General features: G+C 38.5%; 1 protein-coding gene across 1 annotated transcript in view; it reads left to right on the plus strand.

Annotated features, from left to right (window-relative positions):
• Positions 1-18453, plus strand: part of SPATA16 (spermatogenesis associated 16) — a 382020-nt gene that overhangs the window by 98003 nt on the left and 265564 nt on the right. The window contains 1 exon segment of the mRNA XM_068968836.1: positions 6782-7071. Within this exon segment, the coding sequence (XP_068824937.1) occupies positions 6782-7071 (290 nt within the window).

The raw sequence follows: 18453 nt of genomic DNA on the forward strand, positions 1-18453 counted from the left end.
GGACACACAATAATGTGATAGTGAGGTTGGACAGCGTCCTCGTTTTGTTGTTGTTGTTGTTAGTTACAAGCTTTCTGTTCTAAAGGTCTTACTTTACCAAAAAAAAAAGGTCATTTTCTTCAGAATGCCACTAACAAAAGTAGCTAGTCTTGGTTAGGTGGGAGGTGGTTACAGGTCTTCTCTGAGAAAATCGAAAGGTCACATAAATATCCATTTAATTGAATTGCACACAATATAATGCTCAGCAAACCAGAGGCTAAACCAGGAATAAAGATATGGGTATAGAGGTGTAGTAAGAGAACTTGGAAAAGAATTAGCACTAGAGGTGTCTACACATCCAAGGAAGCAGAGAAGTCCCTGGAGACTCTGATGGTTTCTCTTCAGTATTGTAAAAGAGCCTTTATAAACCAGTGATGGGCTTGTGTGGCACAGCTATTTATCAGTCTAAAGGCACATCAGAAAACAATCAACATAAAATGATACGTTTACATCTGAACATATTCAAATTTTTTATGCTTAAAGATAGCTACCTTTGTGGGTCCAAGCCTGGTCTCCCCATGAACTTTCACTATACTACCCCACAGGTGAAACATCCATCTATACAACATCTGTTATGTCTTTCTAAGGTGTACCATAATTTTCATACTGTAAAATCTCAGACATATGATGCTCAAGATCATATCCTCTTGCCTCCAGGCTCCTGAAGGATACAGCCATCAAAGAAATTAATGGAAATGCCCCTTTGAGCAGAGAAAAGCCTCATTATACATGAAGCTCAGAACCTGCCTGCTATGTCTTAAAAGCAAGCTAAAGAAATTTAGCATGTACGTTGGAACAAGAAGGTATAACAAGTTTATACTGTGTGACTGGAGTGACGTGAAGTAGTCAGGTACATGGGAAAGGCAATGATCAGAGGGACCCTGCAACTATGTAAACCACACAGAAAAACTGGCTTGGAACAAACTAGCCAAGCAAAAAGAGCATGTCTACTAATAAACATAATTCATAAAAATTAAAGAAGACAGAAATGGATCCAAAGCAAAAGCCATACAGACATCTAGGACTGAGACCCAGCTGCTGTCTGCAAAGACAGATATATGGAGGGTATCGCAGCAAGCTCTGGCCAGTGTCTGGGGGTCAGCTGAGCACTTCTCTTCCCAATGCCTCAGATTGGTAGCTTGAAAGTGGCCATGGTAGGAATATTTATACATGGAAATTGACAAATGCTACTAATTGGTGTTTGTTTGCTTGCTTTCCTCAGAGCTAGTCTACATGCACAGCACTGCCCAGTATCTAAAACACAGGAGAAAAAACCTGACAGGGACAGCATAGGAGCAATAGGCCCAGGATGCCTTCAGAGAAGCGGCCTGAGGCCAGAGGATGTGTTCACTGAGGCATAAAAGACAGACCTAGAAATAGACTTGGAAGGAAGAGTCCGGTATAATTTCCCCAGATTTAAAAGTCCTACCCATCCAAATACAATTCAGAATGGAAATTTAAGAAGTTTATCTCAAATTATGTTGAGGAGGAGAAAAGAGAACATGTAAATTTTAAATAATAGTTAGAAACCAATGCTCTGTAAACGTGTACATTTTTATTTTGTTTGCATCCTGGATTTTCCTTTTAAAAAATTCAAATCCTGAATTAGCTGTTCTAATGAGTATAGTTTCTAAATCTTAGTCCCAGATGATGCTGTGAGTTCCAGGGCAGGGTGGGAGAGTGATACCAAAAAGGCAAGGATATAAAGTTAAACTTCACCCACTTCCAAAGAGAAACTAATAGCTATTTGATCAAGCAGAGCTATACCTGGAATTTGTACAGCTGCGTTCAGAGGGTCCAGAGGACACCCACACACCAGTAAAGGCCCCACATGTGATAACAAGGCCTCAGCCTGCATCCTCAGGGGTGGCCCCTGAATTTGCTCAACAATATCAAACCCACCTGTCAATTTGCTTTTTCTGTAACTTCAAGACAAGGACAAAGCTTAAACAACCCGTGTTTGTATGGGCAAGCAGATAATTGCTTTTACTCTTAGGGAGGTAATTGCTAAGCCTATTCCAAAGAACAGAAAAGAAACGCATTTCTTTATGTTCTCTGTACCAAAAGTCCTGCCCAATCCTGATAAAGAATTTTTAAAACTCTGATTATGAAATTACCCAGGATGTGCAAGAGAGCCCTTTCATCTTTTTTGCTCTGAAAAGACATTATTTTACTTACTATTGCAAATACAATAGTTATTTAATAGAGAATATCTGAAACCAGAACTAAGGATATTATCAAAACTTAGCTCAGATATATGTTGTATGTCTGTGTTGGGTTTTCTACATTAAGCTCATGTGAAAACCTTTCTGATGTTTCTTTTTAAAAACTCATACTAAATAAAATCATAATTCAAGAAAATCTTCACTTGAAAGTATATGTGTGTATGTATACAGACTTCCTTTGTGGCTCAGCTTGTAAAGAAACCACTTGCAATGCAGAAGTTCTCGGTTCAATCCCTGGGTTAGGAAGATCTCCTAGAGAAGGGAAAGGCTACCCATGTATACACACACACACACACACACACACACACACACACATATATGTATATACAGATTTAGAGCAGAAAAATTGTCTTATCAATCAATCAATTCAAAACCTAAATGCTATAAATGAGGAAACTCCACTGGTTTGCAAATGGAAGAGCTCAAGTCCAGTCTTCTGGACTTTCTAAGATTATGATACACTGCTTCCCTGAAAAGAAATAATAACGATTGACAGAGGGGTATAAAATACTAAGGTGTGTTATATATTTAACAATTGTGGTGGAATAAGGGCAAAGCCGGTTACTATGAAGCCTGAATGATCCTGACTCCTCTCTTCAGCAACCCACGAGAGCCTAAACAGGTGGCTTCAATTAGGGTCATCTGCAATCTCTCCTAACTTCATGCTGAATGATTTTGACTAAGCAACCACAATGGGTAATTGCAAAACAAGTTGGCCTCTAATATGGCTCTACTGTTAAAACGCTCATTGCTAAGTGTGTGGTCACTTTCTCATCCACATGAATATTTTCCTATATGCTGGCTGACCAAGTAACTGCTATTACAGAATCTGTATTGCAATTACCTGGTATTTGTAAGAAAATGTCCTACTCTGTTTTGATGCTTCAGAAATCTTTCTATATACCCACAGAGTGTTTTAACTATATTTCTACAGGGACAAACGTGCTTTAAATGTTTTGCCCTTAGTATTATGTTTTCTGGAACAAAGAATGACCTTTGATACTTCAAATTTTTGTATTAGTTGTTTTGACAACTAACAGCAAAGTTCTAATCCAGCATCATTTACTCTTATTTCTAGTTTACACTGACCTATGCTTGCAAACCACTTGTTATTACAAAAATTAAAAATTGAGAAGTTACTAAAGATTCAGGTGTGATTACCAGATTCCAGGGAATGCTATTCAAGTCATAGTGGATGTGGATGGTGCCCCGTCTGGAGTTATACTGTGTACAACCTGCAAGGCCATGCACAATGGCATCATTTCCTTGGGGGCTCATTTCTCTATCATTATGGAGCATAAGAGGTGATCCCATGTGTTCTGCATTATTCAGCAACTACAACCTGCTTAGCCCAGTTTTGCAACTCTTCCCTTGAGTCTCAAATTTACAGTTCAGTTCAATTCAGTCGCTCAGTCGTGTCTGACTCCTTGTGACCCCATGAACTGCAGCACGCCAGGCCTCCCTGTCCATCACCAACTCCTGGAGTTCAGTCAAACTCATGTTCATCGAGTCGGTGATGCCATCCACCCATCTCATCCTCTATCGTCCCCTTCTCCTCCTGCCCCCAATCCCTCCCAGCATCAGAGTCTTTTCCAATGAGTCAACTCTCCACATGAGGTGGCCAAAGTACTGGAGTTTCAGCTTTAGCATCATTTCTTCCAAAGAATACCCAGGGCTAATCTCATTCAGAATGGACTGGTTGGATCTCCTTGCAGTTCAAGGGACTCTCAAGAGTCTTCTCCAACACCACAGTTCGAAAGCATCAATTCTTCGGCGCTCAGCTTTCTTCACAGTCTAACTCTCACATCTTTACATGACTACTGGAAAAACCATACCTTTGACTAGATGGACCTTTGTTGGCAAAGTAATGTCTCTGCTTTTGAATATGCTATCTAGGTTGGTCATATACAGATACCATGCCTAATAGAACCTCAACTACTTGATTTGCGATGATAAAGGGAAAACTTTCAGCTCAAAACTAGCCAAAGTAGAGGAACTATGTGGGAATATACAGGTTCAAATGTCCTTTCATTAACCTGAGCAAGTCACATATGGACTCAACGTTATTCTCTGAGCTATAATGTGACAGTAGTGAAATCTGATTTCATGTAGTTACTGCAATGAGGTAATGAAATTGCAATCATCTTTCACAATCCTGTCATCTATAGGAAAGAGTGGGGGATTCAAAGGATATTAAAGAACCCTGAAGGAATTTCCATGATAGTCCTGAGATTAGGCCAATCATTGACTTAAGGACCACAATTCATTCATGTTAACCTAAGAGATTCAAGCACAACAGTCTGCTTAAGGCAAGAATACTGGAGTGGGTTGCCAACTCCTTCTCCAGGTGATATTCCTGACTCAGGGATTAACCCTAGGTCTTCCGCATTGCAGGCAGATTCTTTATTATCTGAGCCACCAGGGAAGCCCACTAATGGAGAAACCAATGGCAAAACTTGATGTGATGGGAAAAAATTATATATATAAATTGTAGTAAGAGACATATGAATTAATAATAAACGTGTAATCAACCTCTCCTGTAATCAAAGGACTGTAAATGTAAACATCAAGGAGAAAACATTTCTCACCTATCAGGTTAACAGATTTTTCATAATTATTTGAGAGACTTAATGGGATACTATCACACATCACTAGCAAGAACATAAATTGACATAATTTGCAGCAGGACACTGGACTTTTAAAAAGTTAATGCTCTTTGACTTAGAAATTCCATTTTTAGGAATAATCCTAAATAGATAACCCACAGATGTACACAAAACAACATGCAAATGAATTTATATACTTAGGAGATATTGCCTCCCCTTCTTAAAAAAAAAAAACAAAACCCTATACTTCCAATAAAATCGTGCTATATCCACTATATCCATCCAGTAGACTATAAGGCAAAACTCTTCTTTTTTAGCACAATGTTAAATGACATGCAAAAATGACTCTGTAGAGTGTTAAGTGAAGAAGACAGGATATAGACTTGCCATAAATATGGTTAGTATATGGAGTGTACTTTGTAAAAGATAACTATAATCAATAGCAGTATTGAACAGTAAAACAATGAGTGGACTATTTTTATAAAGTACAAAAATAGGCAAAACTAAACTATGGTGTTAGAGGCAAGATAATCATTACCTCTGGGGAACAGAAAAGGGATAGTCATTAGGAGGATCTTCTAGGATGCTAATTTTTTTTTTTTTTTCACTTGGGTGGCAGTTATGCTGGTGGGTTCACTTTGTGATAATTCATTGAACACACCTACAGTTGACTGACTTTTCTGTAACATGTACCATACTTGAATAAAAAATGATGATGAAAGTGAAAGTGGAGAGTGAAAAAGTTGGCTTAAAGCTCAACATTCAGAAAACAAAGATCATGGCATCTGGTCCCATCATTTCATGGGAAATAGATGGGGAAACAGTGGAAACAGTGTCAGACTTTATTTTGGGGGGCTCCAAAATCACTGCAGACGGTGATTGCAGCCATGAAATAAAAGATGCTTACTCCTTGGAAGAAAAGTTATGACCAACCTAGATAGCATATTGAAAAGCAGAGACATTACTTTGCCAACAAAGGTCCGTCTAGTCAAGGCTATGGTTTTTCCAGTGGTCATGCATGTATGGATGTGAGAGTTGGATTGTGAAGAAAGCTGAGCACCAAAGAATTGATGCTTTTGAACTGTGGTGTTGGAGAAGACTCTTGAGAGTCCCTTGGACTGCAAGGAGATCCAACCAGTCCATTCTGAAGGAGATCAGCCCTGGGATTTCTTTGGAAGGAATGATGCTAAAGCTGAAACTCCAGTACTTTGGCCACCTCATGCGGAGAGTTGACTCATTGGAAAAGACTCTGATGCTGGGAGGGATTGGCAGGAGGAAGAGGGGATGACAGAGGATGAGATGGCTGGATGGCATCACTGACTCGATGGATGTGAGTCTGAGTGAACTCCGGGAGTTGGTGATGGACAGGAAGGCCTGGCGTGCTGCGATTCATGGGGTCACAAAGAGTCGGACACCACTGAGCAACTGAATTGAACTGAAACTATAAAGAAAAGCAAGGTAATGTTTGTCATAAAATCTATAATATTGCTGAGGAAATGGATGTAGTCCTTAGGGGTACATAGGTTCCTTAAAATATAGGAAGTAGAACATTCTGTGAAAGGTACTTGGCTGATCTTTTAAATTTTTTCACTTTTTAATATATACAACAGAACTTTAACTCCTACGTATGTACATTTTACATTAAAAAAGTTTTAAAGTATGTTTCTTTAAAAAAGAAAAGATATACAAAATCTTATGAAGTGTATTTACTATGCATTTCCTACCTGTGCACTTATATGTATGTGAAAAAGGCAAAGAAGGAGCTCAATCTATTTATTATCTATTCATGGTAAGGAGAGTGCAAAGAAATACACTGAAATGGTCTTAGTATTTCTCTTATGACGACAGATTATTTTACACACATATTTTTGTATTTTCCAAAGTATTTTTTAACAATCACATTACTTTTAGAATCTGAAGGGAGGAGATACAAACTTTTTTTTACAGTTGGAAAAAAATGACGGCAGCCACGCAGTTATCAAGGGCAGGGCGTGTGGGCGGGGCCACGTGCAGGGGCGGGGCTACGGGCAGAGGGGCGGGGCCACGCAGAATGTGACGTTTCAAACCTCGGCTTCCGCGAGCACACTGACCAACGTGGCCTCAAATCCGGACGTTTGGACTCGGGTGTGGCCAGATGCGGCAGTTGGGAGGTGTCCAGAGCTTCCTCCGGCCCGTGCGGTGTTGAGCCACCAACTGCCTAGGTAGGAGAAGATTTAACTCTGCGCAGTTAAAAATTTTCAGCTTCCCAGGCTGGCCTGAGAGAAAGGGGGCCTTCAGGAGGAAGCTTGAGGAAGTTGGGGAAAATAGGAGCTTCTTTCATCCTTCTCACCCTAGGAATGAGGAACGTTTTCTACTGATAACCGTAATAAGTAGCCAAGAAATCATTTCCTGCAGGCAGTTAAAGGCAAGGAATTCCACATTGGGTCCCTGTATTCTACGCAGCACAGTTTACAGACCAAGATCTTACTTGGTTTATGAATAACAGACTTAATTTTTATTTTGTTTTGTCTTAACCTGTATACCTTAATAAAGTGTATGATATGAGGTTTTTTATCTCTTGTCAAGTGAAAGAAGATCATTATTTCAGAGTTCAGATTAGATTATAGGCTGTTGTCTCCCTAACTCATGATATTACTGAGGGAATAAAGGCGCCCAATATCACTGAGTACGGTTTTAGGTAGAGAGACAATCTGAGCTCTCTCATTCTCTAAGACACAGACCATGTCTTCATCTAGGTACTCTAACATCATCAGTTCAGTTCAGTTCAGTTTAGTCGCTCAGTCATGTCCGACTCTGCAACCCCATGAATCACAGCACGCCAGACCTCCCTGTCCATCACCAACTCCCGAGTTCACTCAGACACATCCATTGAGTCAGTGATGCCATCCAGCCATCTCATCCTGGGTCGTCCCCTTCTCCTCCTGCCCCCAATCTCTCCCAGCATCAGAGTCTTTTCCAATGAGTCAGGTCTTTGCATGAGGTGGCCAAAGTACTGGAGTTTCAGCTTTAGCGTCCTTCCAAAGAAATCCCAGGGCTGATCTTCAGAATGGACCGGTTGGATCTCCTTGCAGTCCAAGGGACTCTCAAGAGTCTTCTCCAACACCACAGTTCAAAAGCATCAATTCTTTGGTGCTCAGCTTTCTTCACAGTCCAACTCTCACATCCATACATGACCACAGGAAAAACCATATCCTTGACTAGATGGACCTTTTGTTGGCAAAGTAATGTTTCTGTTTTTCAATATGCTATCTAGGTTGGTCATAACTTTTCTTCCAAGGAGTAAGCGTCTTTTAATTTCATGGCTGCAATCACCATCTGCAGTGATTTTGGAGCCCCCCAAAATAAAGTGACACTGTTTCCACTGTTTCCCCATCTATTTCCCATGAAGTGATGGGACCAGATGCCATGATCTTTGTTTTCTGAATGTTGAGCTTTAAGCCAACTTTTTCACTCTCCTGTTTCACTTTCATCAAGAGGCTTTTTAGCTCCTTTTCACTTTCTGCCATAAGGGTGGTGTCATCTGCATATCTGAGGTTACTGATATTTCTCCAGGCAGTCTTGATTCCAGCTTGTGCTTCTTCCAGTGTTTCTCATGATGTACTCTGCATATAAGTTAAATAAGCAGGGTGACAATATCCAGCCTTGATGTACTCCTTTTCGTATTTGGAACCAGTCTGTTGTTCCATGTCCAGTTCTAACTGTTGCTTCCTGACCTGCATATAGGTTTCATACCTGGCATGAAATGTGTGCTCTGGGTGTAGGTGGTGTATGAGTGAGGGAATGAATGGTTGAACGAGTGAATATCTTAAGCATCTGCCATTCAAAGGGGATTTAGCATGAGCATTGAAAAACAGTGTCAACCTTGTTTAAAGTTTGCTTTTCACAATACTTGTCTATAAAATATAAGTATCAATAAGGATCTCTTTTTGGAACACGAACAAAATATTTGCCATGTTTAATAAGCCACTAAGAAAAGAAAGAAAGAAAGTGAAGTCGCTCAGTCGTGTCTGACTCTTCGCAACCCCATGGACTGTAGCCTACCGGGCTCCTCTTGTCCATGGGATTTTCCAGGCACTAGTCCTGGAGTGGATTGCCATTTCCTTCTCCAGGGGATCTTCCCAACCCAGGGATCGAACCAGGGTCTCCCACATTGTAGACAGACGCTTTACTGTCTGAGCCACCATAAGCCACTAGTTTTAAATAAATGCATAAAAACTTATTTGTTATGATAACTACTTTTTAATCCCCTATGATTAAATTTAATGTGCTAATAATGTTATTATACACACAAAGGGGCTTTGGATCTTTTCAGATTTCACCAGTAAGAACTTGGGTGCTATAGAGATGCTATCATTTAAATATTATTGCAGATTGGATGGACTGTTTTCCTCCAAATGGAAAAATAAATTGGGACTCAATAATAATATTTTAATAATTTTTTCCCCTTCATGCACAACAAAAGCTCGAGAATTTTTTTGTAACGGGAACTGTAAAGGTAGAAGAGAAAAAAAAATGCTCTGGAAGTAAGAGAGAGGCCAGAATCCTTCTAATCACCTAACTGCATACAGCATATAGTTTTTCTTCATTGTCCTGATTTGAGTAAGGAATGAAGTATTGATTCTGATATGGGAGACAGGGATATGACTGGAGGCAAGACTGTGTTTTGTAGTATTTCAAAGAGGTTTTTAATTTTTCAGCCTCTTTTTCAACTGGCTGTACCAATTCAGCACCTAAACTGGTAAGTTGTCATGGTGTGTAGCACAAGTGCATAATCAAGATAGAACTGAGATTTTTCTTTGTTCCCAAAGTGGACTTTTCAGTGAAGTACTTTTTCAACCTTGTTCAATCTGTTACTCATCAGTGTTATTATAACCAAAGAGCTAAAACTTCCTATCTGGTCATTTGTAAAGATATTTCCAAAGAGAAATAATGTTAAAGGCCATTCAGGAAAAATACCCTCTTCTTTTTCTTTGCCACAGTTTGAAATGGAAAATAACTACTTGTTACAGTGTCTGCCCTAAATTCATAAAGTTGTTCATCTTTTGAGTAGTGAAACCAGTATGTTGGACATTAATTACAACCTAAAGGAAAACAACAAATGAACATGAATAATAATTGTTATATACAGGACCTTAAAAAGGTCTCCAGGCATAAATCCATAGTTTCTTCCTAACAGCAGGACAGTTTTTTCTAATTAAGACACACAATGACTAGAACCTCAAATCTCCACATAGAATTTGACTGCAGTTTCTTTTTCTTTGTTTTATGTGATGTATCAGTTGAAAATAGATGAATAGGTAGCCAAACCATGGAGGGTTATGGAAACAAAAGCTATACAAACCCCAAATGCTCAAGGGCTTTTAAATCCCTTTACATCAGAGGGCCCAGATTATTATCTCTCAAATAGTATGAAATATATTGAGTCATCTTCCTGGAAAGTGACAGTCAAATTGTAACATTTTGCTCCTGTGAAGAGCCTTGCTGAGTTTTTTTCAGGGATGTTAATAAAATAAAATACTATAGCAGTCTAGTTTAAAGATCACTGAAGTAGAGACTATAACTTATCACAGCTCTGGCTAGATTTCAAAATATACAAGGTGAAGAAGCATAAGTGAGGGGTCCAATAGAAAGACCATTTTCCTGTATAATTTTTTTAAATCAATGAGCAATAATAACAATAAAAATGATGAGAGCAATAATATAACAGCATTTTTCAAGCACTTACTGTTTACCAGGAAACCTTCTATTACTCTCTACAACAACCATGAGCTAGATATTGTCATTAACCTTATTTTGTAAATTAGGAAACTGAGAGCACAATGGCCATTACTGATATCAAAATCATTCCAATAAGCAAGGTGAAAAGACAGCCTTCTGAATGGGAGAAAATAATAGCAAATGAAGCAACTGACAAACAACTAATCTCAAAAATATACAAGCAACTTATGCAGCTCAATTCCAGAAAAATAAACGACCCAATCAAAAAATGGGCCAAAGAACTAAATAGACATTTCTCCAAAGAAGACATACGGATGGCTAACAAACGCATGAAAAGATGCTCAACATCACTCATTATTAGAGAAATGCAAATCAAGACCACAATGAGGTACCACTTCACACCAGTCAGAATGGCTGCGATCCAAAAATCTGCAAGCAATAAATGCTGGAGAGGGTGTGGAGAAAAGGGAACCCTCCTACACTGTTGGTGGGAATGCAAACTAGTACAGCCACTATGGAGAACAGTGTGGAGATTCCTTAAAAAATTGCAAATAGAACTACCTTATGACCCAGCAATCCCACTGCTGGGCATACACACCGAGGAAACCAGAATTGAAAGAGACACATGTACCCCAATGTTCATCGCAGCACTATTTATAATAGCCAGGACATGGAAACAACCTAGATGTCCATCAGCAGATGAATGGATGAGAAAGCTGTGGTACATATACACAATGGAGTATTACTCAGCCGTTAAAAAGAATTCATTTGATTCAGTTCTGATGAGATGGATGAAACTGGAGCCGATTATACAGAGTGAAGTAAGCCAGAAAGAAAAACATCAATACAGTATACTAACACATATATATGGAATTTAGAAAGATGGCAATGACGACCCTGTATGCAAGACAGGAAAAAAGACACAGCTGTGCATAACGGACTTTTGGACTCAGAGGGAGAGGGAGAGGGTGGGATGATTTGGGAGAATGGCATTCTATCATGTATACTATCATATAAGAATTGAATCGCCAGTCTATGTCTGACGCAGGATACAGCATGCTTGGGGCTGGTGCATGGGGATGACCCACAGAGATGTTATGGGGAGGGCGGTGGGAGGGGGGTTCATGTTTGGGAACACATGTAAGAATTAAAGATTTTAAAATTAAAAAAAATTAAGAAAAGAAAAAAAAATCATTCCAAATACTCCATGGGATGGGAAAAATAACTGATGGCAAAGATTCAGCTTTACCTCTACATTTTAGAAAACCTGAAGGGGTAAGTTCATTTACATACTGTAAGATTTGATATAGATCGATATATACCTAAATATGTCTGTTATGAAATTTTGAGGATTCATATATTTGAATCACTAATATTTCATAAATTTTAGGCAACTTTGAAAGGTAACTGATTTTATGCAGGATAAGCATGAGAATGTATCCTTTAATGTTAATGAATAGAAGTTGAAGCTGAAGTCACACTGCAATCTAGAACTGCATGACAGGTGGAGAATTGATATGGTGTTGAGTAGATAATTTAAAGGGGAATATTTCAGACTAGTATTATCACTGAATAGAAATAAAAATTACCAGGAGAAACCAGAAGTTCTTGATTTCAATTTCTTTTTGTAGATGAATTAGTCATTCTGTTTACTTAAATAATATTTATTAAACTATAATAAATTACATGAGTAAATCATTAATAAATTAATTAAATGTTATTGATAAATAAGAGTAATATAAATAATACAATTTATTAATTTAAGATTTACTTAAGTTGTATGTGTGCTTTTCAAGAGTAGGCATTAATACATGGAGTCAAAGTTAAGACAGATTAAATTCCCTTTAACAGAGAAAGGGGACTTGTCTATAACTCTGTTTGAGCTGTTTTTTTAAAATGTAATTGAAAATATTGGTGTTGCTTTTCTTCAGGCACCTTTAGCTGTTACTTATTAGAATGATAGTTGCACATGTTAGTTTAAAAGTTATTGGCACTCAACCTGAGCCTGTGTTTCTCTGCTAGAATAACTTTCCTTAGGAAATTCCAATTCTGGGTGTTCATCTGATTTCACATGCATGAATGCTTCAGTGCTCTCCTACCAGTTATCACTTAAATTCCTATTAGCCAGCATAACTCAAGCAGAAGAATTCAATGCTGTCTCTAAAGATCACCTAAGTTATAGTTTGAGAAGACATTGTATTGTCACCATCCTCTTCCAAAAACGCTGTGCATTTAACTTGTTAGAAATCAGCTCAAGTTTGTTAAGTTTGAACAAAGGTTTAAGGAGCAAAACTATGACTACCACTTCACACCTCTGTTCAATAGACATTTGGAAACCTAGGTTTAAGTTGTAGGAAAAAAAGAATGCAATACTACCATGGCCTCCACAATCAGCCCTCAGCATACATTCCCAAATGTAACATGTCTCTTCTACTTTAGGGAGGTGTATGTTTTGAGCGTCTATGCGATTCCTACTCAGATGATGAGGATAATGTAGGCATAGATGGCATCTCAATCTCCTTAAGTATTGGGGACAAAGCTTAATTAAAGACTCTCAAAAATTCAGATCTCAGTTAATCCCCCCATATTTTATATTCACGAATATAGTTCACAGTGAAGAGAAAACATCATGTTAGACAGGAGAGCCATTACCAGACTGAGGGGCAAGACTTGATATACATTACAAATCACAGCATCTATTCATTTAAACATTACAACCTGACTATGTACAGTTTCCCTTCAAATGTTGCCCATGCTTTCATTGGTCAATTCCATGGATACAGAAAAGGAAGTATAATCTACAATTCATAGACGCTCTATCTTCTCACACAGTTGCCATTTCTTCCCATTTTTCTCCCAGAGATTCTGCCTTTCACGGGCTTGCATGTTACTCTGCCTGTGTCTCAGAATTTGTTCAATCAGTACCCACATGAAACTGGTCATTTGGTTTTGGTCTTATCTTCCAATAGTAGGTGACTACCAATGTTTTCTACTTATCACTCCATCTCCCTAATTCTCAGTATTTTTCATTCTTCCAAATCTTTCATATCTACAATATACTCTCAAGAATAATGAGATAGAGCTGGGTTGTGGGCAGGGAGGAAAATGTAGTTTTAAAATGTTCCTCAGGAGCCTGCCTCATTTCTTCTTCCTGGCTTGAAAATGCCTCTTCACTTTGGAACGTGCATATCAGGAGATGTTGCCCTATGCTGGTATAGATGTTTTAAAGTGAAGGCTGAGGAAAGTTGATTCCATGAATTTTTGTAGCAGAATTCTGGAGTGAGCTCTTGAGGCCTCTTTTCTTTTAAAGTTAGAATGTGAGAATGCAGAGAGGGACTATTTGTACATACCAATCAGAGATAACTCAGTAATGATTTAAAATAGCCTCTTTGAGTAAATATTTAATAAAATTGAAACTTGGGTTCTTTTTTATGCCTATTTCTCCAACTCAAGTAGTTACCCTTAAGAGGACAGAGGAAGAAACTCATCTTCATAGCAATCAAAATGGGAAGGGACCTTGTATCAGTTCCATTCTGGTCCTCCCTGGCCTCTATTGATACAGCCTTCTTTCCACTTTTTTCTTAGGATTGAGTGTGACTGAAGTATGGTTGATCCTGAGGTCACTGATCTAATCATCAGGTCATCATCTTTACCAATTAATATATCTACAGCTGCAGGGAGATTAAGTCATAAAAAGAATCAAGCCTGGAGGGATTTTTTTCCCCTTAACACAACTAAACTTTAAAAAGTTTTGATAATGAGAGCAAGTAACTTTTTCATGCCCAGTGCGATTTGTTCAGGCTCCTCAGTGCCTTCAGAAACACAGGCGGAGAATTTCTTCTCTCTCTTCACTCTACGCACCATACACACAGACCAATAATTTACAAGCCACTCACATGAACTGCATTTCATTTGTGTGCTTTTGCCCTCCTGGAGAGTTCTATAGAAAAACATCTTCTGATTTACCATCAGATTATTTCCATGACTTATAACGTGTATTTTCAAACAATGCAGAGATTGTAGGTGGGGGAGAAGAGAGCATGTGTTTAGGAAAGTCTTACTTCTATGGCCTTGAACATATTAGAGATATTTTAAATTCCTAGCTAACTCTTATATCTCGATCACCTGCAGGTGTGTTTCTATTGTCTATTTTTTCTTGTGATTTTTGATTTTTTTCTTGGTATTTGGGGGGCATACTTGGTAATTTTGTATTCAGTGTTGAATATTTTGTATAGGAGGCTGTGATTCATATGATGTATCATCCTATATAATGGATTCCTCCCTGCCTTCACTAAGCAGACAACACAGTTATTCATCTTAATTTAATCAGGAACTGCTATATGTTGAGGCTGGGCTGCAGGCCTGAAAATAGTTCATACCTAGGTCACTGTGGTTCCCAAGAGTTTCCAGCTGTATATCTGATGTTTCTTTAAGGCCATTTCTCCTGCAGGTCTCACAAGACTGTCAAAACTTTGTATTGCTTTTGAGAGGCCTTCTACTTAGGTCTTTAGCATCTTGCCTCTCCCCTCCCCCTACCAAATTGGCAAATGTCCCACAGATAAAAATGGCTGTAAAAGTCAGCTCATTTTGATGAAGAAGTTGTACCGCATCTATTTTTCATTGCCTCCCATCTCTCCAGTACACTCAAACTGATGATTTGGTATTTAATCCTGCTTTTTCACTTGGTCTCAACAGAAATTCTGTCTGCTACCAACAAGTCCATCCCACCCATAATGCAGAAGTTATTATGTAATGGAATAATTTGAATGATATATTTTGTCTAGGTTCAAATTGTCAAAATAGTAATTTTAAAGTATCACTTTTTTTTTAAGTTTGATATACATCAGAACTTTCCTCAAAGAAGGTTTTTTATTTCATGGTTCTCTTTTTCTGGGATTGACTAGGAAAATATTAGTCGTTGATTAATATACAGTTAGTTTTCAAATATCACACAACTCTGTAAACCTGTCAGTTCAGTTAAGTTCAGTTGCTCAGTTGTGTCCGACTCTTTGCGACCCCATGAACCACAGCACACCAGGCCTCCCTGTCCATCACCAACTCCTGGAGTCCACCCAAACCCATGTCCATTGAGTCGGTGATGCCATCCAACCATCTTATCCTCTGTCGTCCCCTTCTCCTCCTGCCCTCAATCTTTCCCAGCATCAGAGTCTTTTCCAATGAGTCAGCTCTTTGCATCAGGTGGCCAAAGTATTGGAGTTTCAGCTTCAACATCAGTCCTTCCAATGAACACCCAGGACCGATCATTAGGATGGACTGGTTGGATCTCCTTGCAGTCCAAGGGGCTCTCGAAAGTCTTCTCCAACACCACAGTTCAAAAGCATCAATTCTTCTGCACTCAGCTTTCTTTATAGTCCAACTCTCACATCCATACATGACCACTGGAAAAACCATAGCCTTGACCAGATGGACCTTTATTGATAAAGTAATGTCTCTGTTTTTTAATATGCTATCTAGGTTGGTCATAACCTTCCTTCCAAGGAGTAAGTGTCTTTTAATTTCATGGCTGCAATCACCATCTGCAGTGATTTTGGAGCCCAGAAAAATAAAGTCAGCTACTGTTTCCCCATCCATGAAGTGATGGGACCAGAGGCCATGATCTTAGTTTTCTGAATGTTGAGCTTTAAGCCAACTTTTTCACTCACCTGTATTACTTTCATCAAGAGGCTCTTTAGTTCTTCTTCACTTTCTGCCTTAAGGGTGGTGTCATCTGCATATATGAGGTTATTGATATTTCTCCCGGCAATCTTGATTCTAGCTTGTGCTTCCTCCAGCCCAGCGTTTCTCATGATGTGCTCTGTATATAAGTTAAATAAGTAGGGTGACAATATACAGCCTTGATGTACTCCTATTCCTATTTGGAACCAGTCTGTTGTTCCATGTCCAGTTCTAACTGTAAACCTGTAAATCCTCATTAAATGTAATTGAAACATGATTGAACAAATTAAAAATGTATCTCTAAATTATTTGATATCTTCTCTATATTAACTCCAAAATTAATTTCTCATAGACAAATGCATTTCTGCAAAATAAGTATCATAATTTATACTATAAAAAGATTCAGAAGAAACCTTCAAGTAATAATACCAAAAACTATACAAGTAAGAAATTACATTCTTCTTTTTCTTTACTTATTTTTGATAGGTGAAGCAGGGACAGTCTAAGTAGATGAGAAGAGAGGCCCAGGGGGCTCTCTTTGCTCATTTACCCTCTTTATATATCCCAGAGGAGGGTAGAGGGAAGCTGCCTGTGCCTGGAAATGAGGCTAAGTGCTTCAAACCCGGGACAGAGGTAAGAGACGATATGTGCCTGGGCAGCTTGAGCCAGAGGCAGAGGGGTTCTGAGGAGAATACATGATGCTTGTTGCTTTGTATGTTTCACGGGGAAGCACCGACAGTGAGTAGATCACAGGTTTGTAAACTGAGCGTACTGGCTTCGAGAAGGGGAACAATGAAGTCGAATTAAATGAGTCATTTGTGCAAAAATAGCTTAAACGAATATATACAAGATCTAAGTAGTTCCATCGGAAAGTACTTCATACTCGTTTAGCCGTTCAGTCATGCTCTGCTCTTTTGTGGCCCCATGAACTGCAGCCCTCCAGGCTCCTCTGTCCATGGGATTTCCCAGGCAAGAATACTGGAGTAGGTTGCCATTTCCTTCTCCAGAGGATCTTCCTGGCCCAGGGATCAAACCCACATCTCTTGCTTGCAGGCAGATTCTTTACCACTGAGCCACAAGGGAAGCCACTTCATACTTATCTTTAGTAAAGTATCAAACTAGAACTCTTGCAAAGAATCAGATAAACTCTACTAGTTGGCGCAGATATATTTATGATGTAAAATGGATTGGCATGCACAGGAAGGCAGATAAACAGTTCATTTTCTAACCTCCCTCTCTCTCTTCTATGCCAGGTTCTATGGAAAGTACATATAACATTGTACCATTAATCCTTAGGCCAATCATACAGAAAATCTAATGCAGCAGTTTCTCAAGTGTTAAAAATAACCTTTTATTTTTCAGTCTCTAAAGGAAAAGGCAACTTAGGGATTACTAAGATACAAAGCACTGTAAATGTATTAGAAAATATTAAATTGACAATAGTCATACTGCTATTATATAACATGTTTTGAGATTAGGAGATTTCTGTGTTCACTCTCCACCTGTTTCCACCCTACTCCAGAATACAATTTACAGAGATTTATGATGATCTTAGGTGAAAATAAATATCCAGTTCAACCTCAGGGAAAATGATTTAGGAACAGTCTCATATTCTTGCCTCAGGTTCTCCTTGTGAGGTAAGAGTGGCAGATATTAATTATTCATGCATTACCCTTGGTGCACCCATTTTATGGATCATGCACTATTTGACTGGTTATATATGATTACAATGAAAGTAGATTAGCTATCCTGCTTGTGATGGATGTTCTCTCATTTTACCAGTTGCTCTCCAGGACACAAAGTCCACAGGGAATAAATATCCTGAGATTCAATTTTTATGTAAATATTAGTTGCCAACTTGTTGAAACTGAAGAAGAAAAATGATGTGTGTATGCATCTGTAAACAAAGTTTCACAATGTAAAGCAAAGCAAAGTATCAACTATTAAACATTATTAGTGTGTTTTATAAATATGTTTATAATTTGTTCATGGTATAATATATATGTACTATGTTTAAAACTATAATAGATACTGTTTGTAGAGAACAGATTATATGCCAGATGATTAATCAGTTTCTAAAAAACATTGCTTTGTTAATCCTTCAGTCACCCCTATAAGGAATGAATTGGATGAAAAAACAAGATCCATCAAAGTAAAGTAACTTATTGAAAATTTCTTCAGCAAAAAAG

The sequence above is a fragment of the Capricornis sumatraensis genome, chromosome 1 (assembly GCF_032405125.1).
Source record: "Capricornis sumatraensis isolate serow.1 chromosome 1, serow.2, whole genome shotgun sequence".
NCBI classification, from domain to species: domain Eukaryota; kingdom Metazoa; phylum Chordata; class Mammalia; order Artiodactyla; family Bovidae; genus Capricornis; species Capricornis sumatraensis.